At 43.1% G+C, this 27,123-nt stretch overlaps 2 protein-coding genes across 3 annotated transcripts in view; both read right to left on the bottom strand.

Moving 5' to 3' along the window:
* Positions 1-1,024: 1,024 nt before the first annotated feature.
* Positions 1,025-1,999, bottom strand: LOC139472972 (uncharacterized). Its single transcript, XM_071255461.1, has one exon. It carries the CDS (start codon positions 1,997-1,999, stop codon positions 1,025-1,027), a length of 975 nt encoding a protein of 324 aa, XP_071111562.1.
* A 14,368-nt stretch (positions 2,000-16,367) lies between these two features.
* The window catches only part of LOC139473034 (Golgi-associated plant pathogenesis-related protein 1-like), a 67,224-nt gene continuing 56,468 nt past the window's right edge, over positions 16,368-27,123 (bottom strand). For both annotated transcript variants that reach the window (XM_071255549.1, XM_071255548.1), the window contains exons 3-4: positions 20,272-20,394; positions 16,368-18,623 (exon numbers count right to left, since the gene is read on the bottom strand). In XM_071255549.1, coding sequence (XP_071111650.1) covers positions 18,457-18,623; positions 20,272-20,394 — 290 coding nt within the window. In that variant the 3' untranslated portion in view covers positions 16,368-18,456. The remainder of the gene's footprint in view (positions 18,624-20,271; positions 20,395-27,123) is intronic.

Below are 27,123 nucleotides of genomic sequence, written 5' to 3'. Positions count from 1 at the left end.
AAAGTTGGCTTAGCTTCAGTGTTTTTAACTACAGATGGATGTAAGGAAGAAAAGATCTGGATGTCAACTTTTGTTATGAGGAACACAACGTTTCGGAGTATATGCTTACTCCTTCAGGTGAATGAATGCTATGAGGCAGAGAGTATATATATGTACATGTAAGGACAAGCTAATAATTACTTAGCTCTGATTACTTAAGTGTTGGCTTCCATTGTCTATTGCTTATCACCTATCAGCGCCAATCATCTGTTGGCTTCCTTTGTTAGCTTGTACCCTTGTTGTTTTCCACCTATTGTTATCTTATTAATTTTGTTGTCCTTACATGTACATATATATGCTCTCTGCCTCATGGCATTCATTCACCTGAAGGAGTAAGCATATACTCCGAAACGTTGTGTTCCTCATAATAAAGAAGTTGACATCCATATATTCTCTTCCTTACGTGAAATACTTCTAAATGCCTTTTAAAGACCTGATACAGATGGATGTGTTGTTGTAGGTGACAAGTAAGGTTGGAGTAGCTGTTTAACTGATAGTTTCTAAAGTAACTCAGTGTTATGTAAGGACATTGAGGTGGCGTGGCAGGTTAGGGAACGTTCTTGACTATTGTCACAATGGGTAATAAGGGAACCAGTCTGTTTCAAGGGCTCTTACATCCACCCACCAAGTACTCCTTGTAGAATATTATTGGACTGTTTATACCCCCAAGTTACGAAACCACACCTGCCTATTTCGACTGTTAATGCCGTTTGTTTCGCAATCAGCAAATGAAGCTTCTGGCCATGGGGCAGTTAGTAGGTAAGACAGGTCAGATACACTTTGTTATAGCTGACTGAAACGGACAACTAGTTATATATGATAAATATACGTAAAAACCTAAAATGAAATTAAAACAAATATATACAAAAACTACAACTAGTTATATATGATAAATATACGTAAAAACCTAAAATGAAATTAAAACAAATATATACAAAAACTACATCGGCCACATACTTCCCTCCATCGAAAAATGACGTCCACATCACTTTACCTTGCCAGTGACAAGATCCAAGATGGCATCAGAAAGTCGGTGCTGCTGTTCTCGGAACAATCCGTCAGCTTGAAGTGAGCTGAGATAGTTGGCTCGCGTACGCCAGTCCCGATCTGCAACTGCAGAGAGAGCAAACTCTCCACTCTTCATCCATTTCGGCTGTGTCCGGGTCCTAGTAGACTGCCGTGGAACGGGAGTGGTTATCTCTGGAGTTGGCTGTTGCTCTCTTTCTTCGTTGTCATTGTCATCGTCATGATCTGTCCCAGTAGCACCATCTTCTTCACGAATCTGCTCAACATGCTGAACAGCATCCTCAGTTGGCTCTTCCTCCCCCTCTGCAATAGAAGTTCCATCTCCTTCAGATACAGTCTCTGATGGTTCCTCTTCAGTTGGCCCATCCACTGGTGTATCAGTGGACACTGAAGCTTGTGGAGGGTGGGCATAATCAACAACAGTATCCTCATCCGATGAATCATCGTCGTTGTTTTCTGTTGTCCTAGCAACTGGTGCTACTGGCAGTGTCCTCTGTCGTTTTGGTTTGGGTATTGGCACACCAAGGCTAGGCATAGAACCAACTGGCAGCAGGAGGTTACGATGCAAAATCCTCTTCCGCCCCTCACCATTTTCCTTACCAACTTCAAAGATTGGTATGGATGGGTTGGGTCGGCGTAGCACGACATAAACATCTTCCTCCCACTTGTCAGCTAACTTATGCCTACCTTCAAAGGCAACGATCTTCACTAAGACCCGGTCTCCTGGCTCTAACATGGCTGCTCTGGCTCTGTGATCATAGTCAATCTTCTGCTTGGATTGTGATTTCATTGCTGCTGTAGTAGCTAGCTCATAGGCTTGTCTGAGGCGATCTTTCAATGACTTGGTGTACTCGGTGGTGGACTTGGTACCTTGTGTCTCTATGTCCAAGCCAAAAGCTAAATCCACAGGTAGTCTAGGGTGTCTCCCGAACATCAAATAGAATGGCGCTGTTGATGTTGATTCGTGGCGGGTACAGTTGTAGGCATGGACGAGTGGTCCAACATGAGCCTTCCAATTCTTCTTCCTGTCCTGATCAAGAGTGCCAAGCATGTCGCATAGGGTACGATTAAATCGCTCACACATCCCATTGCCCATTGGATGGTAAGGTGTTGTGCAGGACTTGTCGATGTTCAATAACTGGCATAACTCTTGCATTATCTTGCTGGTGAAGTTTGCTCCCTGATCCGAGTGAATTCTCTTTGGTAGACCGTAATGAACTATGAAGTTCGAAAAGAAAGTCTCAGCTGTTGTCTTAGCAGTCATGTTCTTGGTTGGGTATGCTTGTGCATAACGAGTAAAGTGATCAGTCACAACCAAAACATGTTCTACTCCTCCTTTTGATGGTTCTAAGGTAAGAAAATCCATGCAAACAAGTTCCAGAGGTTCTGTTGTCTCAATACTTATCAATGGGGCTCTGATGTTGGTTGGTGTTTTTCTCTTCAAACGTCTCTCGCAATTATGCAGGTGAGTTTCAACATCACGAGACATTCCTGGCCAGTAGAATTTATCTCTCAATAGTGACATTGTCCTGTCTCTGCCAGGATGTCCAACGTTGTCATGTAAACTCCTCATAGCCGCAGTGCGACATCTAGATGGAAGAACCAACTGTTCGTGATCAGCTCCATTGACATTGGTGACTCTGTATAAAACTCCTCTTTTGAGCTTGAACTGTTTGTAGCTTTTAAGCAGAGTAGTCATCTCTTGGTCCCGTAGAAACTGAGTTCTGTCTGGTCTTGTCCCATTCCGCAAGTGGTCTATGATCTCCACAAGTAATTGGTCTTTAGCTTGTGTGTGTCTCCAATCCCTGGCATTCTGGTCACATCTGTCACCCGTCAAATCCAGATCTTCATGATCAACAACATCAGCGGATAGACACAAACTTTCCACTAAGTTGGTGATATGTACAGAGTTACAAATGGCTTCAACAGAATCCCTGGAAATCTGTTCCATTTCATCTGTGTTCTTCTCTGGTAGACAGAGCATCAGCATCAGTATTGGCTTTTCCAGGTCAATACTTGAGGCTAAAGTTATAACTGGATAGAGACGCTAGCCATCGATGTCCAGTTGCATCCAGTCGAGCACTTGTTAACACATAGGTCAAAGGGTTGTCGGTGACGACCAAAAAGTCATGTCCATACAAGTAGTCGTGGAACTTCAGGCACAAGAATTCAAGCTTGTGTGCTGAGTAGTTTCTCTCAGATCGGCTTAGTCCTCTACTTGCATAGGCAATGACCCGTGACTTCCCTTCCTGATGTTGATACAGCACTGCACCCAATCCATGACCACTGGCATCTGTGTGTAGTTCAAATGGCTTTGAGTAGTCAGCGTATCCAAGTACTGGTGGGGTGGAGAGACGATTCTTCAGTTCAGTGAAGGCATTCTCCTGATCTTCATCCCATATCCAGTTGACATCTGTGGGTGGTCGTCGTGGTTTCTTTGAAGCAGACTTGGGCATCAGTTCTGATAAAGGTTTCGCTATCTTGGAAAAATCCTTAATAAACTTCCGGTAGTAGCCGGCAAGCCCAAGAAATTTTCTGACTTCTTCTGGTGTGGAAGGTCTAGGCCAGCTCTTGACTTTGTCAAGTTTCTCTGGATCAGCTTCAATTCCCTGTTCAGAGACGATATATCCAACATATCTGACTTTCCTCTTGAAGAACTTACACTTCTTAGCTGCAAGTTTTAAGCCACATTCCTGAAGTCTCCGAAACACAAGCTGTAGTCTCTCAACATGCTCTTCATAGGTTCTGGAAAATATTATCAGGTCATCAAGATATATGAGACATATATTAAGATGTAGACCTTCCAGGCACTGCTCCATAAGGCGTTGATATGTCGCTGGCGCATTTGAGAGTCCAAATGGCATCCGATTATATTCAAAAAATCCAAGAGGTCCTACAGTGAAAGCTGTTCACGATAATCTATACAGATCCTCAGCTGTCCATTGCCTTTGCGAACTAAGACTACATTAGACGCCCAAGGACTGTGAGACTTCCTGATGATTCCAGCTGACAAAAGAATTTGTAGATGGTTCCGGACTTCATCATACATGGATGGTGGTATTCTTCTGTGTCGCTGTTTGAATGGAGTGTCATCAACTAAATCAATCCTGTGATGCACCATGCTACTGTGTCCAATATCCTCATCATGCTTGGAGAATATGTCAGCAAAACGCATAATGACATCAAGTCCTTGTCCTAACTGCTGTCTAGTCAGATCTGTCTTGTCAATCTCCACTTGATCCATTAGATCCTCTGGTTCAACAGGTTGACCAGTGGGAGGCTTCTGTATAGTCACAGGCTGTACTTCACACAACAATGCTCTAAGAGGAATGACAACTGTTCGCATTGTTATGTTGGAGATGTGAACATCAACTGTATCTCGCCTTGAGCTGTCATAAGTGATGAGGGTAGGGGCAATGTCAAGGTCATCTGGTAATGAAGCATGTGCTGTTGGCTGTAACAGAGCACACACTGCTGGGGATGTCATTCCCTCGGTAACCCGTCCTTTAATCTTTATGTTGCTGTTAGGAGGGATGATCAAACTCTTGTCCTCTGTACTCTTTACCAAGCCAAGACAACTTCCATTCCTTATAAGTTCCTTATCACGCAACACTATGGTCCTGTAAGCCAGATACCAAGGAGTGTGTAAGGCGGCTTTCTGGAGAAACCTTTGTCCATGGAGGGTCCTGCAGTCCTCAAGCAAACAGCTCAACACATTAGTTCCAAGAAGGGCTGGAACTCTTGAATTGTATCTTGTATCAGGGACTACCAGTAATAAACAAGATACAGGATCCTCGTCATTGACTCCTCCTGTAATGGACACACCTACTCTCACATATCCAAGATAAGGAAGTTGTTTTCTCCAGCACACTCTATGTCTAAGATACCACAGAGAGGTTCAATAGGAATAGTATGCAAATGTTCCCTGTAAAAAGATTCAGAAATAATTGAAACAGTGGCCCCAGTGTCGAGCAAAGCATTGGCAGGCACACCTTCAATTTCTATGTTGACCTCATTTGCATGACCTATTAACTCATCCGGTACCTTACTTGATGTGGGGTGTCTAAATGAGCCTAGGGGTGACCCCTTCCCATAGGCCTGTCCAAGTTTAAAGGATGCCTTAAGTGGTCCAGTCGAACACGGCAGCCTATAGCAATATGTCCAGGACATCCACATCTGAAGCATGTAGGAGGCTCTCTAAGGCTGGAGTCCTGTCCATGTCTTCGGTATCCTTGTGGCATAGAAGGAGGTACAGGTGCAGGCTGTGGTGGTAGAGGGTGTTGACGTAAAGGCACTTGTTGAGATGGGTATGGTTTCTGGGTAGAGTATCCTGGCTGATTGAAACCACCTGATGTCTGAGTGTCATAAGGACCAGTCTGTTTACTCCCCTTCCAAGAGTTCCAAGATCCTTGAGCACTGGGAGAACGGTATTGCTGGAACACCTGTGCTGAATGTTGATGATGTTCCTTCAACTCTGCTAACTCTGTCTTGATCTCTTTCATCATGGCCTGCAAGTCTAACACTTCCCTCCTCGTAGCAGGTGCAGAAGTTTCAGAGGCAGAAGCCATCTTCACAGTTGCAGACTTCTTGTTCTTCAGCACATCTGACTTTCCACGGTCCAGGTCAAACCCGATCTCCCTCAAGCACAAACGGAGCTCATCAAAATGAGTGATGACATCATATTTGTGGGCAGCTAAACTCTTCAAAGCAGGCTTAAGTCCATCCCACATCTTGCTCCTCAACATATCGTCCTGTTCACTCAAGCTGAGTGGACGCTGTGAAGAAATCTGATAAATGAGATTCTCCAGTCGGCAACCCCATGCAGAGACGTCTTCATTCTCCCCTTGAATGGCACCGTAGAACTCTGACATAAGAGTCTCTCGCCTCCTGAGTGTCCCAAAAGCAGACCTAATATTTGCCAGAAGTTCATCAATATGAGCTTTGTGACCAAGCTTCATGGCAATCAAAGCAGCTTCACCCTTCAATGACTTCCGGATAGCCTGCAAAATAATATCAGGTGTATGTGTTCCCGACTGTAGGATACAATCAACCTCGTATCTCCATAGGTCATATGGAGTATCCTTGCCTGATTCGCCGCTAAAGAAAGGTAATTTAGGGAAATGATGGTAAGTTGCGACAGGAGGCTGTGGTATACCAGTCCCTGACATGGTATTAGGCTTGAATTCAGTCTGTGCAGCCGCTCCAGACTCTAACACAAGTGGACCTTCCTGTTGTGCGACACCTGAAATCCAAGTCTTAAGGTCCTCAGGGGTGTCAACCTTAGGAGACATCCCCATCTTGGCAAAGACTGTAAGTAGGCTCTTCAATTCTTCCTCTTCGAGTTCCATGGTTGAAGAAAGAAATCAGTGAGAATGCTCCGGGAAGACCATGAGTATATCATATACACAAAAACAAATGAATGGATCGTATGAAAGAAGACAAGTCAAATGTGTAAACTGTCAAATCGTGTGAAAGAGAACACAAGTCTGATGTGTAAACCGTCAAACGAACAAAACGGTATATACTACAGTCACATGATGACTTATGTAGTTATGACCACGTGATGTAACTAAATTTGGCAATGTGTATCAGATAGGTAATGCCAAAAAAAAAAGAAGAAAAACTACATGAAGTGAAGAAAAAAAGAAGAAGAAGAAAATACCCAAAAGAAGATATAGCTAGGACGAGATAAATGCAGTTGTTATTATGGGTAATAACAATACACGTGGAAAGAAAACGGTTGCAGTTGGATAACTGACAAGTGAGACTTACTTACCAAATAGGACTAATTCATGTTGGCTAAATGTAGAAACAAAACAGAAATACAAGACAACACAATACGACATAGGTATAGGGAATGTGTTAGTAACAGTGCAGTAAAGTAGTGCTCACTGAGTCTGTCGTCAGGCTGTCAGAACATGAACACTTACATGATTACATTTTAATAAATACCTATTTATGCTTTATTATTTAAAGATTTATTTAACAGAAAAAATGAAAGCAATAAATCACACGCTCATACTCACATAATGATAACTTGGAACTCACTAAACTAATGCAGTATTACAATACTCAGGGTATGTACTTACAGTGATCCACAAACAGCAATGAACACATGAACTAAGAAAACTAAAATAACTAAGAGTAACTAAGAGTAACTAAAGAGTAACTAAGAGTAACTAAAGAGTGACTGACTTGGTTTCAACGCCGTTATTAACAGTATTCAAGTTATATCACAGCGTATCAGCTTAATAAGGGGGGAATAAGTGATGCAGGTCTTAGACGGTTACCACATTGGTGAAACCCAATGACACAGGGACATGGTGCTGACAAACCTAGAAACATAGAAGGGGTAATCCGGATTCAAAACGCTAAGGATAACTAATGGTGATCACCAAGGAATAAGATAAAATAAATAATTGTCAAAGACTACATGATAGCTAATATATCTGGCCAGAAAATATAAAAATATGCAATAACAATACACAACTACTAAAGCTAAATTACACAAGAGTTGAAGAAGTGGGTACCAACATGGCTGGAGCAAAATATATTACAACTACATGTATGACGAAAGCAAGAAAATATTTACACTCAAGGCCTAATATATTGAAAGTATAACAGAGAGAACAATGTACATGTCCTACATGACTGATATCAAATCAGTAACACAGCTTATCATTAGCTTTAAATGCTGTGTTAATATAGCAATAGATCTTTGACAAAAATCAAACAAGTCAAAGATGAAAAATTACATCATATAGATATGAGTAATATATAATTAATCAGAATTTATAAACCTTCAAATGTCTTTAGAATTCAGTTTATGTAGAAAAACTGTCACAGTATGCGATACAGCATATGACACATGGTCATGACTGAACATCAAGCCATTACACAAGTAACTCCCAAATACCGTAGAGCACATGATGAGTGGACGAACTGACAGACCCGGTCCCTCCAAGAATGAATGGGTGCACATCCCACATAGTGGCTCACACAAGCATCCTTCTGCAAGATCCTCACTGGGGGCTCCATTTTGTAGCAGTTTAGTGTATGTCTTTTTAGAGCGAACAAACACATACTACGGGGTTGAGGTCTTTATTGCGATGCGTTGAGTGTGATAAGGATCTATATATCATACACCCTGAAACACATAATTACACAATAAATACTAAGTTAAACATTATCATTAATGCTAGATACATAGCATAGGCTTATTACAAGTAAATATTTACATATATCAGTCATCCATTAAACATAAGATAGACTTAACCTTAAACGATTAGTAATATACATGATCAACAATACCGACATTCAAGGGAGATAACGCCTTGACTCTCTTTTGACTATAATATATACACATAACGCTTACACATTCTGCATCAACATATACAATACTTTAAGACAGAAATTAATGACATGATCTTACATTAAATGTGGTCATCACAATTAGATTACATTGTAAGTCTTAGACAAATATAAATAACACAATGCATACCCTGTGAGTGATACAAGGGTGTGGATCCAACTGCCACACGTATGGCAACACCATAGATTATCTGAATAAACAATACATAGACTAAAACACTATTTAACATTAAATAAATTGAACAAAGTAATACACACGTTTCATTGATAAAGTATGGGTGTTTAGCTTATCTTAAGCAGATTTAAATATTTAGACATAATCAACATTTAGGTTACATTAAATACATTTAGTTTACTTCATATAACACTTTAAACATACTGTATTATTTAAATACAACATGGGATAGAGATTATAACCATTTAACTCACCTGATTTAATATTGTCTCTTTACACTTTGCTGGTCTGAGCAGTTCTGTCAGTTTATGTGCTGAGAGAGTATGCAGTGTAATCAAAGCATGCAGTTTAACAATAGGTGTTAGCTTGGCCAATCAGCAAATGAAGCTTCTGGCCATGGGGCAGTTAGTAGGTAAGACAGGTCAGATACACTTTGTTATAGCTGACTGAAACGGACAACTAGTTATATATGATAAATATACGTAAAAACCTAAAATGAAATTAAAACAAATATATACAAAAACTACATCGGCCACATTAATAACAGGAAACAAGCATGAGTCCAACGTTTTATCTGTGGTACCCTCACAATCTATTTAGATTTAAACGCAGATACTCACTCTTGGAGGTTTTCTGTCATTTACATTCGGACATGGTTATCAACGTTACCAAATACGACAAACAACAAAAAGAAGAATTAGGAACAGTATACACTTATATCTTTGTATATGGCTGTAATTCCCTTATATATCTTATCCTTTCTTCGTCTTTACCTCTTTGTATAATCGTAATACGTCTGAAAATATTCTCGGGTCTGACGTCCAACCCTTCGTTCACATTTGACCGCAATTCGTACTTCTTAATTGGACCTTTTAGCATTTCATCTGCATTCATGGAGCCATTTGTACATAATATTCCCCACCCCTTCTTCCCGAGGCAAGGGAGTTATGCTGGAATTCCCGAGTTTGGGCTGCACTAACATCTATGCATAGTCCAAACAACATCGTGTAACAAAATCAACATCTGGTTCGTAAACAGATTTCGACCGATTGGAGGATTTGCAAAGCATATGTACCGTCAACTTGGCACCAACAGATTGATATTATCCAAATCTTTTCATGTTTCGGTCAAGATACTCATGTGATTTGATTCACTTCGCGAAGTAAGACCCGTTTTATCACAATATAGAATTTCATCAGATCGTCTTGATTCGGCTCCACCATTTTGTCTGAAGCAAATGCAAGTTATATGAGAGGTGGAATCTGATTGGTCAATAGGAGGGTCATAACTCATATCATACCCAATGGGAGTTACCATCGAGCCCAGAAATTCCAGCCTAATTCGGCATGGGTGGAAACCAGACTTTTACAGTCAGTTAACTTTGCCCCGGGAAGATGGTTACTGAACACAGGTGGAGGCCTTTGGGTGACACATCTGTTAACGCTGAAATTCTTTCAAGACAAACAGTGGCTCTGAAGACTCTGGATGCCTCTTTAAAGTATGACTATTGTGTTTAAAGTTAATACAGGATTTGCCTAACATTTGTGTTTTATAAAGAAGATATTCAGCCGTCAAGAACATATTGTCTAGGACATGACAGATCCGGATGTAAACATGCCAAACCTGAACGGACGTACTTCCGACTTTGGTTTGGCTGTACTTCATGATCAGCATCCGGGTGATGTCGGCAAACAGCGTCGTTGTATTCCTCGTCGTGAGGACTTGAAGTATTCAATCCCCACGATGGCTGTTTGTGACTTCATATAATTTCTCATATTAGTGTTTACGCGCCCTCTTGCTTATTCTGAGACCATGAAGACTTTGTCCTTCTGCATACACTTTTATGTTGGGCCAGATTTGTTTGTTTGTTTTTTGTTTAACGCCGCACGCAGCAATATTCCAGCTATATGACGGCGGTCTGTAAATAATCGAGCCTGGAACAGACAATCCAGTGATTGAGATCATGAGCATCGATCCACGCAATTGTGATACGATGACATGCATCAACCAAGTCAGCGAGCCTGACCACCTGATCCCGTTCGTCGCTTCTGTTTGTGTGCTCTCGTTGAGTACGTTTGGAGTTATCGTGTTTTGTTACTGGAGTATCATCGCCAAAGTTTATCGTCGCCTACCGGAGTCTCTCGGTACAGAGTTTGTCCAAACCCTGACTTGTATTGATATCCCCCGACGGCACTGTTGCCTCCTGGTGTCTTCTGTGGATCTTGTGTGTCTTAAGGCCGCACTCATCAATAGTCCAGCTATATGACTTGCATCAAACAAGTCAGCGAGTCTGACCACCCGACCCCTTAAGTCGCCTCTTACGACAAGCAGTCACCTTTTGGGACAAGCATGAGTTGCTGAAGAGCTATTCTAACCCGGATCTTCACGGGTCGACCTTGAGGTGGCACAAGAACATACATCAGTGGTTTATTCACATTTGGTGTTGTGGTGTTTACTAACAGTAATCATGTGTTAATTTATACTGCCCCCTACCGGTCGTTTCGTGAAGCTATGACCTCTCTTCTGCACGCCTACTACGGATAGAACCGCAGGACGGAGATGTTAAATGTTTTTCCTTTGTGAGATTAAACGTCTCACGGTGACGTCCAAATTTTCTTCCCGTTTGACGTTATTTCTTGAGTTGATGTACATGAACATTGAGATGGTGTGCGGACCACCCGGTCCATGAAGCCACCTGACACGGCGAGCATAGGTTGCTGGGGACCTTTTCTAACCAGGAATGACCACGGGGAGACAGATACGTGAATGTTAAGATCATCGAGGGATTGTAGGCCATTTAACGAGGGTATCCGGCACATGAATATTTCGATTAACTTAAAATAGTGAGTGAATCGAGTGAGTTCACGTTATTGAACCTTTAGCCAGCGATGTTCAAGCTGTAAAACGCTTTTAAAGAGCCCATGTTTCTCGTAAGAGGCGACTAACGGGATCGGGTGGTAAGGCTTGCTGACTGGGTTGATGCATGTCATCGTATCCCGATTGCGTAGATCGATGCTCATGATGTTAATAACCGAATTGTCTATCCAGTCTCAATTATTTACAGACTGCCTTCACAAAGCTGGAATATTGCTGAGTGCGGCGTTAAACAACACACATAACAATTTTTGCGTCATGTTAGAGATTTTACGAACGCTTTAGTAACAATAAAGAATGTGGTAAAACGAAGCAATATTCTTGTTATGTCACGACGACCTGTATGTAGTTGACTGGGCCAGGCAAACCAGCGGTTGATATTATGAGCACCTATCAACCAAGTCATCGAGACTAACCACCCGATCCGTCATAGTCACCTTGAACGACAAGTATAACGTTCCCGGGACTGGTGGGGACCAATTCTATCCCGGAAAACCTCTACTTAGTGAAAAAGAATAAGGAGTATTTGTTTCAAAGTTGCTTTATCAAAACTAAGCTGACGTTCTACTGTTCTTGTTTTTAATGAATATAAGCATGACCATTCATTTGTGCGAATTTAGCAATTACAGGAAGCGCTCGTTAATCTCCAACAATCATTCAGTCAGAGAAATATCCATTTTCCTTGAGACTATCATCAATCTCATGAAAATCAGATCTTAGTTCTCGCAACCGCTAAACAAAGATCTGAAGACATCCCATTAGGTGTCACGTCAGAACGACCTTTCATCCGACCAATCAGAGCGTCGCTTACCAAATTATGAAAGTGACAGTCGGAATGTGATTTTTAATCATGCAACCTCGAAAACGTTAACACGAGTTATTCCGAACGATATTTACGGATTTAACGACTGAATCCATACAATCTAGACCATGTAGTAGCCATGCCAGAATTTTCTTTTGTTCAGGTCTCAAATTTGTAATCGAGAGTTTGTCAAAATATGTTTCGAAGCGTATTCGTTAAGCACGAGAAAGCTGCCTTCTGATTGGTCATTCCATTGTTCGGTCAAAGTTCGCGCAAGGTCGGTCTGACGTGACCCGTAATGGGATATCCTCAGATCTTTGTTCAGCAGTAGCGAGAACTAAAATCTGATTTTAATGAGATTGGACCATCATCGAGTTTTGATGACGTGGTTACAATCCGGCTGATGTTCGAGAGTCTGTATTGAACAGTGTGTGCAGTGTGTTATCGCTAGCAAAATGCATATTTCACTCCTACTCTCTTCGGGGAAGCAGATTTCTGTAAAACACCACATTTGATCGTTTTGATGAGGTTTCACCATGCAACGGCAAAGTGAAAATGACAGATGGCGAGCCATGGGAATTCTGGAATCCAGTACCTCGCAGCGTGATGTCGCAAGTCATTTCAACAACGAGAGGAACGCCACATGCCATTTATGGCGACGTGATTAACCACCACCACCACGTCAGGTGCCTTCCCCGTATTGGCCGCCTCCCGGGAACCACTCATCGGCAAGACATATGCATTAGACCTACGCATCTTCAACACAGGTTCCAGACAGCAACTCTCTCATCCGACCCGTGAAAGATCCGGGTTAGAATAGGTCTCCAGCAACCCATGCTTGTCGTAACAGGCGACTATGCTTGTCGTGAGAGGCGACTAACGGGTTCGGATGGTCAGGCTCGGTGACTTTGTTGATGCATGGCATCGTTTCCGAATTGCGTAGACCGATGCTCAGGACGTCCATGATTGTCTCGTCCAGACGTGATTATTTACAGACCCCCGTCATATAGCAGGAATATTGCGGAGCGTGGCGTTAAACAACAAACAAACAAACAAAAACAAACAAACAAACATATAGATTGGAACTACGCATCTTCAACACAGGTTCCAGACAGCAAATCACAGTCCGTACCATACCGGGCAACAGAGACGTATCTGCGGGAACAGTCCTGGTGATGTCTACGCATCTAGGGCATCCGTGCGAGGCGTCCAGCCATAAGGCTAATCCTGACGGCAGAACGTCAACGTCTCCATCCCCAGTGATGCAGACAACACCTACGGTAGACAGCACGTCAGGGGGGAAGGATCATCTCAACTGACGAGTTGTATTACAGCAGGACACGTGTTTACAGGCGTCGAGATTCTTGAAGGCGATCGCTCTGGATAGAGTGGCGTTATGATTAGGAATGGAATAACCGCTCCAGGAAGGTTCAAATGATTGTGATTGATGGGAATTTAATTTACCAGGATGAGATTTTGCAAACGACAATTTTACCGTTTTTGCAAAAGCCCTGGAATAACATTGCAGCACAATAACGCCACAATAATGTTGGAGCTGTGCAGCAGTATCTGAACAATGTTACTGTGTTACCCTGGCCTGCAAAATGTCCTGTCATCAATCGAACATACCTAGCATGGAACTCGCAGGAACTATCTTACCATTCCTTAGATGTGGGAGTGGAGGATGTCAGACACAAGGTGGATACACACCCTACTGCCGGTGTGGTGTTTGTTTGTTTGACGCCGCACTCAGCAAAGTTCCAGCCATATGACGGCAGTCTGTATATAATCGTGTCTGACAATCCAGTGATTGATCACTAGCATCCATCTACGCAATTAGGGTGACATGCATCAACCAAGTCAACGAGCCTGACTACCCAATCCCGTTAGTCGCCTCTTACAACAAGCAGTCACCTTTTACAGCAAACACTTGCTGAAGAGCTGGGGGCACGGGTGGCCCAGTCGTCTAAGGCGCCGCGATTCGCTGTGCAGAGTTGCGTCCCTTGGGCACGCCAGACACCTATGATTGTGGGTTCGAATCCTGGTTCGCCCCAATTATGTTTCTAGGTTTGTCAGCACCATACCCGTGCTCGTGGGTTTCACCGAAGCGGTAAACGTCTGAGACCTGCATCACTTCGGGCTTTCCTCCCACATTAAGCTGACACGCCGCGATATAACCGGAATAATGTTAAAAGCGGCGTTAAAACCAACTCACTCACTGCTGAAGAGCTATTCTAACCCGGATCTTCACGGGTCATCCTTTAGGTGGGGCAAGAACATATATCAGTGGTTTGTTCACATTTGATGTTGCGGTGTCTACTTATAGTTGGCATGTGTTAATTAATACTGCCCCCTACCAGCCGTTTCGTGAAGCTCTGGCCTCTCTTCTGCCACGACTAATGTGCGGATGGAACCTTTTACGGAACAGTCGCCTTTTACGGCAAACATGGGTTAACGTTGCTGAAGATACAGGTCCCCGTGTAGCTCCCTCTATGGACTGCTGCTTGTTATCCTACCTTCAGACGTTGTTCTCTAATTTCAACCACGTCAGTAAATACATGTTCCTTCCCCGAATCTTTTTGGGTCGCAATAGCCTTTGCATTTCAATACATTTGGAGTTACTTGATTTAGTGGCGTGTAAGTGAGTATGGTTTTAAGCCGCTTTTAGCAATATTCCGACAATATCACGTCAGGGGACACCAGAAATAGGATTCACACATTGTACCCATGTTAGGCACCGAACCCGGTTCGTTGGCATGACGAGGAACCGCTTGAACAACTAGGCTACCCCACAGACCCTAGCGGCGTGTGTATATGCATATATGTATTTCATGTATACGAATCTTTTCATGTTTTTAATCAGGTTATTTGATGCACTTCGCGAAGTATGACCCGTTTTATTACAATATAGATTTTGATTATCGATAGGATGGTCTTGACTGGGCGCGGCCAATTGGTTTGAAGCAAATGCAAGTGATATCAGAGGTGGAATCCGATTCGGCTTGTCCCGGAATGACACGAGTTGGTCACGAATGAGAAGGACCATAACGAGTAACGGTTACGGAAAGGGGCGAGGGGTGGCGAATGGGTAAGAGCCACTGGTGACGCTACGATCAAGCCCAGAAATTCCTGCCTAGTTCGGCAAGGGTGGAAGCTGGACTTGAACATGGGAATACGTTCGATGATTTTCGTTTTGTTTTGTTTGTTGTTTAACGCCGCACTCAGCATTATTCCAGCTATTTGACGTCAGTCTGTAAATAATAGTGTCTGAACCAGACAATCCAGTAATTGACATCATGAGCATCAATCAACGCATTTGGAACACGATGACGTTCTTCAACCATGTCAGCGAGCATGACCACCCGAACCCGCTGGTCTTACAACAGGCATAGTCGCCGTTTACGGCAAGAATGGGTTGCTGAAGACCCATTCTCCCCCGGATCTTCACGGGTCTACGTTAGATGAAGACAAGGCATGTTAAATAAGGAATGTTTAATGGATAGTAAACACATGATCACAGACAAAACTAGAGAAACTCAAGGAAGGGAGGTAACTCTATTAACACTCTTCCCAGTCCATATTAGATGCGCAGTCGTGACCTATTATGGAACATACAAACGTATTTCAAACTTAATAAATATACATCGTTCTTGTCATTCGACTAATATGATAAAGAGAAGTTTCAAAGTGTATGGTCGTTTTGAGGCAGTGAATCGACTGCCTATGCGAAAATGAGAACCAGCGGAATCGGTGTAAGTGTTCTAAATTAAAACTCTAACCTTCAAAGATACGTTTCATTCACACCGGTCTCAGATCATCCTCGATGATCCGGGATAGTCACCAAGGTTTCGTTTAGGAAGTGACAACATCTAAATATCTCTTATTACAAAACCTAGCGTCAAAACGAAGCTATGTGAGCGAATTGCTCAAGGTAACGTAATAGAATGAATATATAATATCCGGGATAATGGAGGGTGCAAGTAGATATGATTTTTATTAATTGGGAATCTGATCTGCATTCTTTTTTTAAGATACAGTTAGTACGAAACATACTTTCAATAGACTTAGGTTGCGCTTAACAGCTTTTTGCCCTATTTAACAAATAAAGTAGAACTTCTTTAATCCGGACGATTGTCTTTATACACCATCTGAATATATCCGAATATATATAAAATATAATATAGTTCCATTCTCTTTCGCAACAATTTGCACGCGAAGTGTTTTTTGGAGAAATTGTCCAGCTGAACGAGATTCTTCACATTTTAGTAAACAACCGTAAGTCAAATGTAAGACACGCCATGTTACACTTAGATACTTAAAGGTCCACGACGAAAAAGCATAGGCATTGCATATGTTGTGAAAAATACAATTAAAAGTTTAAAATACCTTTCACGTCTAAAATAAGACCCCACCTGTCACAAAACGTCAAATTGACCGTTGTCTCGCCCCGCATGTGGCTGCATGTGCAGCAAGCACGCGTTAGCTTAAATCGCAGGTGTCGTGTCAGTTAGGTGTAATTGACACGCGCATTTTCGGCACGCACGTTGCACTATTACTTCAAGTGCATGCACACGTTAAATGACTGAAATGGTCATGAATCGACATTTCTCTCTTATATTCATCAGCAAGGAAATACTCATGATAATGTGTTATGAACAAGATGAGGGTCAATTTCACATTTGCTTAAATTTGATAAAAATAATTCGCAAAACCGACATGGACGGCTTTTAACTCGTTCCAGTTGAATTAGTGCAGACATTTTGTGCTGGTGAACAAACTTGATGCAGATTATGCAAGTCTCTCTCTCTTGCGCGCGATGTCTCGCTATGTCATTTAAAAGAGTTATTCCATTTCTAGTTAGTGAGTGAGTAAGTTGGGTTTAACGCCGATTTTAACAGTATTCCAGTTATATCACGGCGTGTCAGCTTAATGTGGGAGGAAAGCTCGAAGTGATGCAGGTCTCAGACGTTTACCACTTCGGTGAAACCCACGAGCGCGGGTATGGTGCTGACAAACCTAGAAACATAATCGGGCCGAACCCGGATTATATTCCATTTCTAACTCATTCCTTTCATTCAAGTATATTTCACTTTAAAATTGTCTGGGTTATACCCATGAATGCTGTCTGTTGCCAACCGGTCGGACTGTATGTCCCTATACACTTGTGTTCCTGTTCTAAAATCATTATGTCCTTATCTATAAATCCAAACCAGGTCGTTCTCAAGAAACCTATTTGTCGACCTGAGTTTCAAATCTTAACAAGCGAACACACGACTCAAAACAGGAATTCAGTATCGCGGTGACCTTGTCAGTGAATACCTTGTCAAATCTCACCCCCTGACGTCTTACTGGTAACCATTCGACCTGGACTACTTCAAGGTCAAGGTCAAGGTCACCTGCAAAACCGAAAATCGAAAACAGGTATAGGGACATCGAGTTTATGTCCTTAAACCAGTCCTTCAGTAAAGAGTCCAGAGTTGTTCCGGATTACCGTCTAACTTGAATAAAAAGATCTGGAGTAAAATATTCACAGTTTGCCTTTTTGTCAATGTTTATCAACCCTAGCCAAGTCAAAATCAAAATGACCAATTGCACAAATACATATGACTAAGCTGTGTACGATGCGAAATTAAGAAATAAATTAAAATATGATTATTCACAATAACAAAGAAATTAGTAATTCTAGTTTGCATTCCAATGGCACTTGGGCGTCCTTGACAAGGATAGTGCCATCAAAATACTTTCACTGACCCACTCAATATCCTTCTCTCTGATTGAGAGGAACAGCCATTCATTAATGTATAACAAATCGGTTCGCAGAAAATTGCCGTCCCAATTTCCCGTTTTACGGTATTAGCTATCCGTTGCTATGGTAACACACTCCCATGATGCCCATATCCGGTGTGACCAACCACGACCGGTAAGACAGGCTTTTGTGCCGCCATTTTGTTCACAACACTTTGTAAATCTGTCGGCTAGCTACAAGGCAGAAGTGGAGAGCGTTTGGATCTTAACAGCGTGATGAGAATGGTTGACTCGAATTCCACAAAAGTCTTCATCGTGTCAGAGACGGACGCCACAGTTAAACGTCCACATCAGCGATTCTGTCACTTGAAAGACCAGCCTTTCGTCCCCATTAATTGCCGCTATTTCTCCAGCCTAATCGCTGTCATTGTGGCGGAAGTACATTTTTGCGAAATTCTCCTGGCATATTGTTATTCCCCGCTGGTCGGTACTGGGTCACCACGACATATCGATCTTGACCTTTCACCTTGGATATTCCTACGCCAATTTCTGAAGTGGACCTCCAAATCATTTGGGTGAAATTCATTGCACCTGTGGAGGAAAGTAGATGCAATTATTTTCTCTCCAAGGAAGAACTCTTCCACACAAATATTATATTTCATACAATGATACATCACAAATTTATTATTTGGTCTCTGGTTATAATTCATATTTAGCTGGTCCATCTGGAAACTGTTTCATTTCCGACAGCTCAAACACTGATGAATGGCCCAAGCCGTAGTGTCACTAAAAAGCGTACTCACAGAATTCCGATCCGGTTTTAAATAATGACCGCGGCAAACATATTGAAATGCCATTTTTACCAATTACTGTAGAATATCGAATTTGATGTGCAACCAGTATGTTACGAACGGAATCATTCATAATACTTTTTTTATTTATACTGCATTTTCGACATCTGCTCTCAAACCTGTAGCATTATTTAGCTGAAAAACGTTTGTTTTATTATCCTAGTAGTGTACTTTCCAAGGTGAAACACATGGTATGGGGTAGCCTATCTATCGTTCTCTCGTCAAGCCGAAGACTATGGTTCGATTCCCTACATGGGTACATTACATGACGCTTCTGGAGTCCTTCCGCCGTCATTTGGTTGTTGCTACGAGCGGCATAAAACACGACTCACCCACTGCAGCCCGTCGTCTAGTTTGACCATGCTTTCTGAAGCTCTATGTGGCTTTGTTATGAGAACGTGCAAATATATTGTTGGAGTTAACCAAAATGTTTCGACATCTGCTCTCAAACCTGTAGCATTATTTAGCTGAAAAACGTTTTTGTTTTTTTATCCTAGCAGTGTTCTTTCCAAGGTTCGCGCACAAAATTGATCTGTCTTAACCAGCTACGCATCTATTAATGTGTAATTTATTGAAATAGTTTTTTGATTGTCTTATTACTAGGGTCCCCTCATATTTCTGTTGCTTATCTTGTTTTCCATTGTACAGCATTCAAACTGTATGTTATATTCCAGGAAACGGGGCGGTGGGGTAGCCTAGAGGTTAAAGCGTTCGCTCGTCACGCCAAAGACCCGGGTTCGATTCCTCATATGGGTACAATGTGTGAAGCCCATTTCTGTTGTCCGCCGTCGTGATATTGCTGGAATATTGCTAAAAGCGGCGTAAAACCGTTCTCACTTACTCACTATTCCAGGAAACTTAAGAAACTTGTGAGTTATATTCTCATATGTCACACTTATTCACTGCCCAATACAGTGAGTTATTGAATTAGCTTTGACGCAGCTTTGAACAGCATTTTATTATATCAAGGTTAAATGTAGGAGGCAACTCGAAGGGAAACCTTGTACGTTTACCCGAGAGCACGGGTGTGGTGCTGACAAACCTAGAAACATAATCAGGGCGAACGAGGATTCGAACCCACGATCATAGGTTCCTGGTGTGTCCAAAGGACGCAACTCTGCGTAGCAAATTGACTTCACACATGCACCAATGCGGGCAATCGAACCCAGGCCTTAGGCGTGTCGGGCGAATGTTCTAAGCCACTCCCCCCTTCCCGATAGAACATGCAAATGATGTTTGCACTTGTTCCTTGAGATCCCACGGCGAGTAGTTTTGATAAGCCGGTTCACATGATGCTTTCATACAGAATATTTGTCAGATCAACCATGGTATGGAATATGATTTAATTGTAGTTATTCCCTTGAATATGTTTAAGACAGTGTTCTCACCTTTCCGCCATCTTGGACTCGAGTAGTCATATTTAGCACACTCCTTGTACCACTGTTTGGAGACCTCTTCTCCGACGGGATCCTTGCCGTTCAGGTCCAGGAAGATGATGTTCTCTCCCACGCCTGCAACAAAGAGCACAGATACATCTCTTTATTATACCCCCATGTCAGAATGACGAGGTCTGATTGGTCCACGTGATCTTGATAAAAAACTATGTATCCCCTCCTACATTTCTGAGAGGGAGAATAAATCCCTTATACCCCGCCACGAGGTAAACAAGCTGCACATGGATTTGTCTGCGGGAAAATAAATCCTTTATATCCCGCTTCGAAGCAGAAAACCGCACGCTTTTTCAGAGAGAGAGAGAGAGAGAGAGAGAGAGAGATGAATAATATCAGTCATGGTGTCGGGGCACGATGACCCATAACCAGGTCATATTACTTGCAAACCACTCGATCCTCTCTCTAATAGGCTCTAACGAACAAGAGTGGCAGTCCGGGGCCTATTCTGCTGCAGAAATCCCATGGGTTTACAATCTTGATAACAACTTGATAAATCGTCGATCGATACCAATCCATTCGTAATGGAATAAACCTACCATTGCATAATAATGAAATACTCCCCACACGCAAAATGACATGCAAACCATTTGTACATGTCCAGATTAGCGCCTCTGGCCTTTTGACTATCGCGTGCGAGAGTCTCACAAACCTTACCTTTCTGGTGTGAGCAATGGCACCCGATCACGCATAGCATCACCAGTCTATATATACCATCGCAGACCCCGCCAATAATTACTGTATGTCCATATTCCATCGATTGAGATGCCAGTCATTTCACAAGGCTCGTGTTGATTTAGTTTTTGATGGGCCAACGTCCATTATCTACTCAGACAGCTCTTGGGGAAGTGTCTTGTAAGTCTGACCAATTTGTTAAATGAAATGTCCAAATATGGTTTGTTTCAAGCATAGGATTTCGATGTCTATGTGCGGCTTGGAACTGGTTAGAGTGAAACCATTATCAGCATCTGGAAGAAAGTTCCTTAGAACCAGAGCCAAACGTCTGAGAAGATCTGCAAAATGTATTTCTGATAGCCGAAACTTGTGTTTGTAATTAATACGTTTTTTGGTGTCAACGGTGTTCATTTTACTATATCTGTTTAGCCAGATATACATTTGATGTTACCTTGGCCGGAAGATTTATTTGAAACACATGGTAAGGGGTAGCCTATCTATCGTTCTCTCGTCAAGCCGAAGACTATGGTTCGATTCCCCACATGGGTACACTACATGACGCTTCTGGTGCCCTTCCGCCAGGTATTGCTACGAGCGGCATAAAACACGACTCACCCACTGCAGCCCGTCGTCTAGTTTGACCATGCTTTCTGAAGCTCTATGTGGCTTTGTTATGAGAACGTGCAAATATATTGTTGGAGTTAACTCCCAAACGATAATTAACGATTATTTTCTAACAGACTCAGCCAAGTCAAAATTTTGCCGCACCTTGAGCCGTTCAGTGTTAAGATGGAGCGGTACATACACTCAAGTGCATTATGCATGCATAACACTTATCGCAACCAAACTAAGTTGCTCACCCCTGAATCCCTAATACCAATGAAAGTTCTCTACAAAGTTTTGTTGTTGTTGTTGTTGTTTAACGCCGCGCTCAACAATATTCCAGCTATATGACGGATATATAAACGGCCCAATCGAGTCTGTTAGAGAAGTCGAGGGCGACTGCAAGTCCATGATATGAGTAGTCCACGGGTAGCCCAGTCGACTAAGGCGCCGCAATTCGCAGTGCAGAGTTGCGTCCCCTAGGCACTCCAGAAACCTTTGACCATGGGTTCGAATCCCGGTTCGCCCCGATTATGTTTCTTGGTTTCTCAGCACGATACCCGTCCTCTAGGGTTCCGCCAAAGTAGTAAACGTCTGAAACCTGCATCCCTTCGGGCTTTCATCCCACAGTAAGCTGACATGCTGTGATGTAACTGGAAAACTGTTAAATCGGCGTTAAAACCAACTCACTCATTTGTAACACGAGTACCCTTCTACTAGAAAACATGTACAGTCAGAATAACGAATATTACTATTGATTCGAGGAACTGTCCAGTGCCGATTTGGAAACATCCCATCGTGTCACATTCAAATAATTAAAACAGGTGAGGTGAAATGGGGTTTAACGTCGCGTCCAAGATTATTGCACTTACGACGTGCTTGCAACGTGCATGTACGTGTGTGTGTTTGTGTGGCTGCTTGTACTAGTCCGGACTGATGCCGATTTATAGTGCTAGTTCACTGAGATACTATGCCGAACATGAATACCCCACTCAGACACAGTATACTGACTTCGAGCCGACCAGTCCTTGTTTTAGCCCCTTAATGCCGAGCGCCAGACAGGGTAACAACAAGTACCATCTATTAACGTCTTTTGGTATGACGCGGTCGGGTATTGAACCCCGGACCTTCCGCTCTCCGGGCGGACGCTCTACCACTAGACCACGGAGGCGGTCTAATTAAACAGACATAAACAGTCTGCTAACTGAGAATTTACGATCCGTCTAGCAGTGTACGGTTACAGACATTACAACGTCACAGTTTCGCCGACTACAATGTCTGGACTTGGTCCACAACCAGAAACCAGACCAAAGAGAGTAGTTTCTCTGTGAGCTCAAGGAGCAGGTTGAGACGTTTGGGGCAATAGCTGTCCCACTTTAACATGTTCGTAGTAACCTTACACCTCCTTAGAACACCCAGTCTCGCCCAGCGCCGATAAACCTGGCGTCTATTTCATTTGATATATCCCATGGTGGTTGTAATTTGACCCCTCAAGACATCTCCTTTGATTCAAGGAACTTCCTTCCACGCTTTTAAGGCGCATATTTTCCACGGAAACAGGGTCCATTTCGAGAAATCTTCAAGAACAAAATAGAATATAAGTTGTTTTTCCAGGAAATTGAAAAAGAAATATAATGCACATGTTTTGATGTTCAAGGAGAATTCATTCGGAAACCCATTAAGGCCGTTGATTTGATATCCCCTTATTACCTAAAACAACTTAAACAGTTTTTCTTGGTTTTGCAAAAGTCCATAATAGCTTTCGTCACGAGAGTCATGACTATAACGCATGCAAAAAACTAATATTGATGACCACATGTACTTTTAGTTTTGAATTTATAATTCGATAATCCCTCACATAATCGAAATACAGAGTGAACCTTCAACTTTGATAAATACAAAAAACAATTGTTATGGCACGATTTTGTCTCCAGTTTCTAAAAATAGGTTCGTACCAGCCGCAAAATACAAGAAATCGCGCGACAGAATACAACTTCGTGATACCAAAGAAGAATTCCGGAATTTAATAGGATTGACAAGAATTTTGGGGAAGGATCGGGTAAAAAAGCGGATACTATTATTACAAAACGCGTCTGAAATTCAATGCCCAATTCGTATCTAAGCCAATACATCATCGCCCTTGCAGTAAGGTCACAATGACCTTGTAATGCACTACATTTTGATCGTAGCATCGAGTATCGTCCCAAAGGCCTTCTCAGACCCAGTGCATATCCACAGCTATATCAACCATGCCCACCACAATCCAATTAATCTAAAGCATTACTATCAAACATCAACCGAATGACATAAAATATGACGACCATCAAAAGCTAATGTATGTCTTTTGTGCATGACTTTGATTGTAGCTGAGATATTTGCACTGAATCCCTTTCTCAACAGCCATGTAAACAAAGAGTTCGGCCTATCAATAAGCCCGTGTTTGTCTATGTACTCTGTAATTATCGATGTCTATGACTGATGAAAGGAACAACGTTCACAATCCATCATTATTACTTTATTGTTAAGGGGTGTAGTGTCCTGATAGCTGTTCTGTTGAAGCGAGACGCTCTTCTGTTGTAGCGAGACGTTCTCCTCTTGTTGCGAATTGTTGTTCTGTTGTAGCGTGACGTCCTTCTGTTGAAGCGACATGTTGTTCTGTTGTAGCGAGACGATGTTCTGTAGTGTAGTGCCTGGTGTGTAGTGCCTGGTATGCAGTGCCTGGTGTGTAGTATCTGGTGTGTAGTATCTGGTGTGTAGTGCCTGGTGTGTAGCTCCTGGGGTGTAGTGCCTGGTGTGTAGTATCTGGTGTGTAGTGTCTGGTGTGTAGTATCTGGTGTGTAGTGCCTGGTGTGTAGTATCTGGTGTGTAGTGTCTGGTGTGTAGTGCCTGGTGTGTAGTGTCTGGTGTGTAGTGTCTGGTGTGTAGTGCCTGGTGTGTAGTGTCTGGTGTGTAGTGCCTTGTGTGTAGTTCCTGGTGTGTAGTGCCTGGTGTGTAGTGCCTGGTGTGTAGTGTCTGGTGTGTAGTGCCTGGTGTGTAGTGCCTGGTGTGCAGTGCCTTGTGTGTAGTGCCTGGTGTGTAGTGCCTGGTGTGTACTGTCTGGTGTGTAGTCCCTGGTGTGTAGTGTCTGGTGTGTAGTGCCTTGTGTGTAGTGCCTTGTGTGTAGTTCCTGATGTGTAGTGTCTGGTGTGTAGTCCCTGATGTGTAGCGCCTGGTGTGTAGCGTCTGGTGTGTAGTGCCTGGTGTGTAGTGCCTTGTGTGTAGTGCCTTGTGTGTAGTGTCTGGTGTGTAGAGCCCGGTGTGTAGTGTCTGGTGTGTAGTGCCTTGTGTGTAGTGCCTGGTGTCTGGTGTGTGGTGTCTGGTGTGTAGTGTCTTGTGTGTAGTGTCTGGTTTTTAGTGTCGGGCGTTTCAGTGTATTGGGCCTGGTGTGTGGTCCCTGGTGTGTAGTGTCTGGTGTGTAGTCTCTGGTGTGTAGTGTCTGGTGTATAGTGCCTGGTGTGTGGTTCCTGGTGTGTAGTGCCTGGTGTGTAGTGTCTGGTGTGTAGCGCCTGGTGTGTAGTGCCTGGTGTGTAGTGCCTGGTGTGCAGTGCCTTGTGTGTAGTGCCTGGTGTGTAGTGCCTGGTGTGTACTGTCTGGTGTGTAGTCCCTGGTGTGTAGTGTCTGGTGTGTAGTGCCTTGTGTGTAGTGCCTTGTGTGTAGTTCCTGATGTGTAGTGTCTGGTGTGTAGTCCCTGATGTGTAGCGCCTGGTGTGTAGCGTCTGGTGTGTAGTACCTGGTGTGTAGTGCCTTGTGTGTAGTGCCTTGTGTGTAGTGTCTGGTGTGTAGTGTCTGGTGTGTAGTGCCTTGTGTGTAGTGCCTGGTGTCTGGTGTGTGGTGTCTGGTGTGTAGTGTCTTGTGTGTAGTGTCTGGTTTTTAGTGTCGGGCGTTTCAGTGTATAGGGCCTGGTGTGTGGTCCCTGGTGTGTAGTGTCTGGTGTGTAGTCTCTGGTGTGTAGTGTCTGGTGTATAGTGCCTGGTGTGTGGTTCCTGGTGTGTAGTGTCTGGTGTGTAGTGCCTGGTGTGTAGTGCCTGGTGTGTACTGTCTGGTGTGTAGTCCCTGGTGTGTAGTGTCTGGTGTGTAGTGCCTTGTGTGTAGTGCCTTGTGTGTAGTTCCTGATGTGTAGTGTCTGGTGTGTAGTCCCTGGTGTGTAGTGCCTGATGTGTAGCGTCTGGTGTGTAGTGCCTTGTGTGTAGTGCCTGGGTTGTAGTGCCTTGTGTGTAGTGTCTGGTGTGTAGAGCCCGGTGTGTAGTATCTGGTGTGTAGTGCCTTGTGTGTAGTGCCTGGTGTGTCTTGTGCGTAGTGTCTGGTTTGTAGTGTCGGGCGTTTCAGTGTATAGTGCCTGGTGTGTGGTCCCTGGTGTGTAGTGTCTGGTATGTAGTCTCTGGTGTGTAGTGCCTGTTGTGTAGTTCCTGGTGTGTAGTGTCTGGTGTGTAGTGCCTGGTGTGTAGTGCCTGGTGTGTAGTGCCTGGTGTGTAGTCTCTGGTGTGTAGTGTCTGGTGTATAGTGCCTGGTGCGTAGTTTCTGATGTGTAGTGCCTGGTGTGCAGTGTCCTTTGTGTAGTGTCTGATGTGTACTATCTGGGTTGTAGTGCCTTGTGTGTATTCCTGGTGTGTAGTGTCCTGTGTGTAGTGCCTTGTGTGTAGTGTCCTGTGTGTAGTGTCTGGTGTATAGTGCCTGGTGTGTAGTGGCTAGTGTAATTATCGATGTCTATGACTGATGAAAGGAACAACGTTCACAATCCATCATTATTACTTTATTGTTAAGGGGTGTAGTGTCCTGATAGCTGTTCTGTTGAAGCGAGACGCTCTTCTGTTGTAGCGAGACGTTCTCCTCTTGTTGCGAATTGTTGTTCTGTTGTAGCGTGACGTCCTTCTGTTGAAGCGACATGTTGTTCTGTTGTAGCGAGACGATGTTCTGTAGTGTAGTGCCTGGTGTGTAGTGCCTGGTATGCAGTGCCTGGTGTGTAGTATCTGGTGTGTAGTGCCTGGTGTGTAGTGTCCTGTGTGTAGTGTCTGGTTTGTAGTGTCTGGTGTGTAATGTCCGGATTGTAGTGTCTGATTGTAATATCTAGTGTGTAGTGTCTGATTGAAATACCTAGTGTGTAGTGTCTGATTGTAATATCTAGTGTGTAGTGTCTGATTGTAATATCTAGTGTGTAGTGTCTGAAGTGAAATGTCTGGAGGCTTCCAAATTCAAAAGAACATGAAACTGTAGTGTCTGGTGAGTAGTGTCTGGTGTGTAGTGTCTACATGAAACAGCAGTTAATGCAAATGTTTTATATTGAAGGTAAATAACTTAAGTCGCCTCTGTCGCATGTCGAGATCTATAACAGTTACAGTGGTGAACGTGGCGTAAACTCAAAACACCAACAAACCACAACCCATTCTACAATCATATTAACATTGCATCATAATTGTCAAAATCTGGACTTTGATCCTCAGATATGCACAAGGGGAATATGAACCGAACCGCGTTTGA

This window comes from Haliotis cracherodii, unplaced genomic scaffold (genome assembly GCF_022045235.1).
Source record: "Haliotis cracherodii isolate W230 unplaced genomic scaffold, xgHalCrac1.p SCAF_26, whole genome shotgun sequence".
Lineage (NCBI taxonomy): Eukaryota > Metazoa > Mollusca > Gastropoda > Lepetellida > Haliotidae > Haliotis > Haliotis cracherodii.
The sequence above is the reverse complement of the archived record's forward strand: the minus strand, read 5'-3'. Positions and strand labels throughout refer to the sequence as shown.

Excerpts from the sequence above, each read along its gene's own strand:
- LOC139472972 (XM_071255461.1), bottom strand. The coding sequence starts at position 1,999 with ATGTTCGGGAGACACCCTAGACTACCTGTGGATTTAGCTTTTGGCTTG.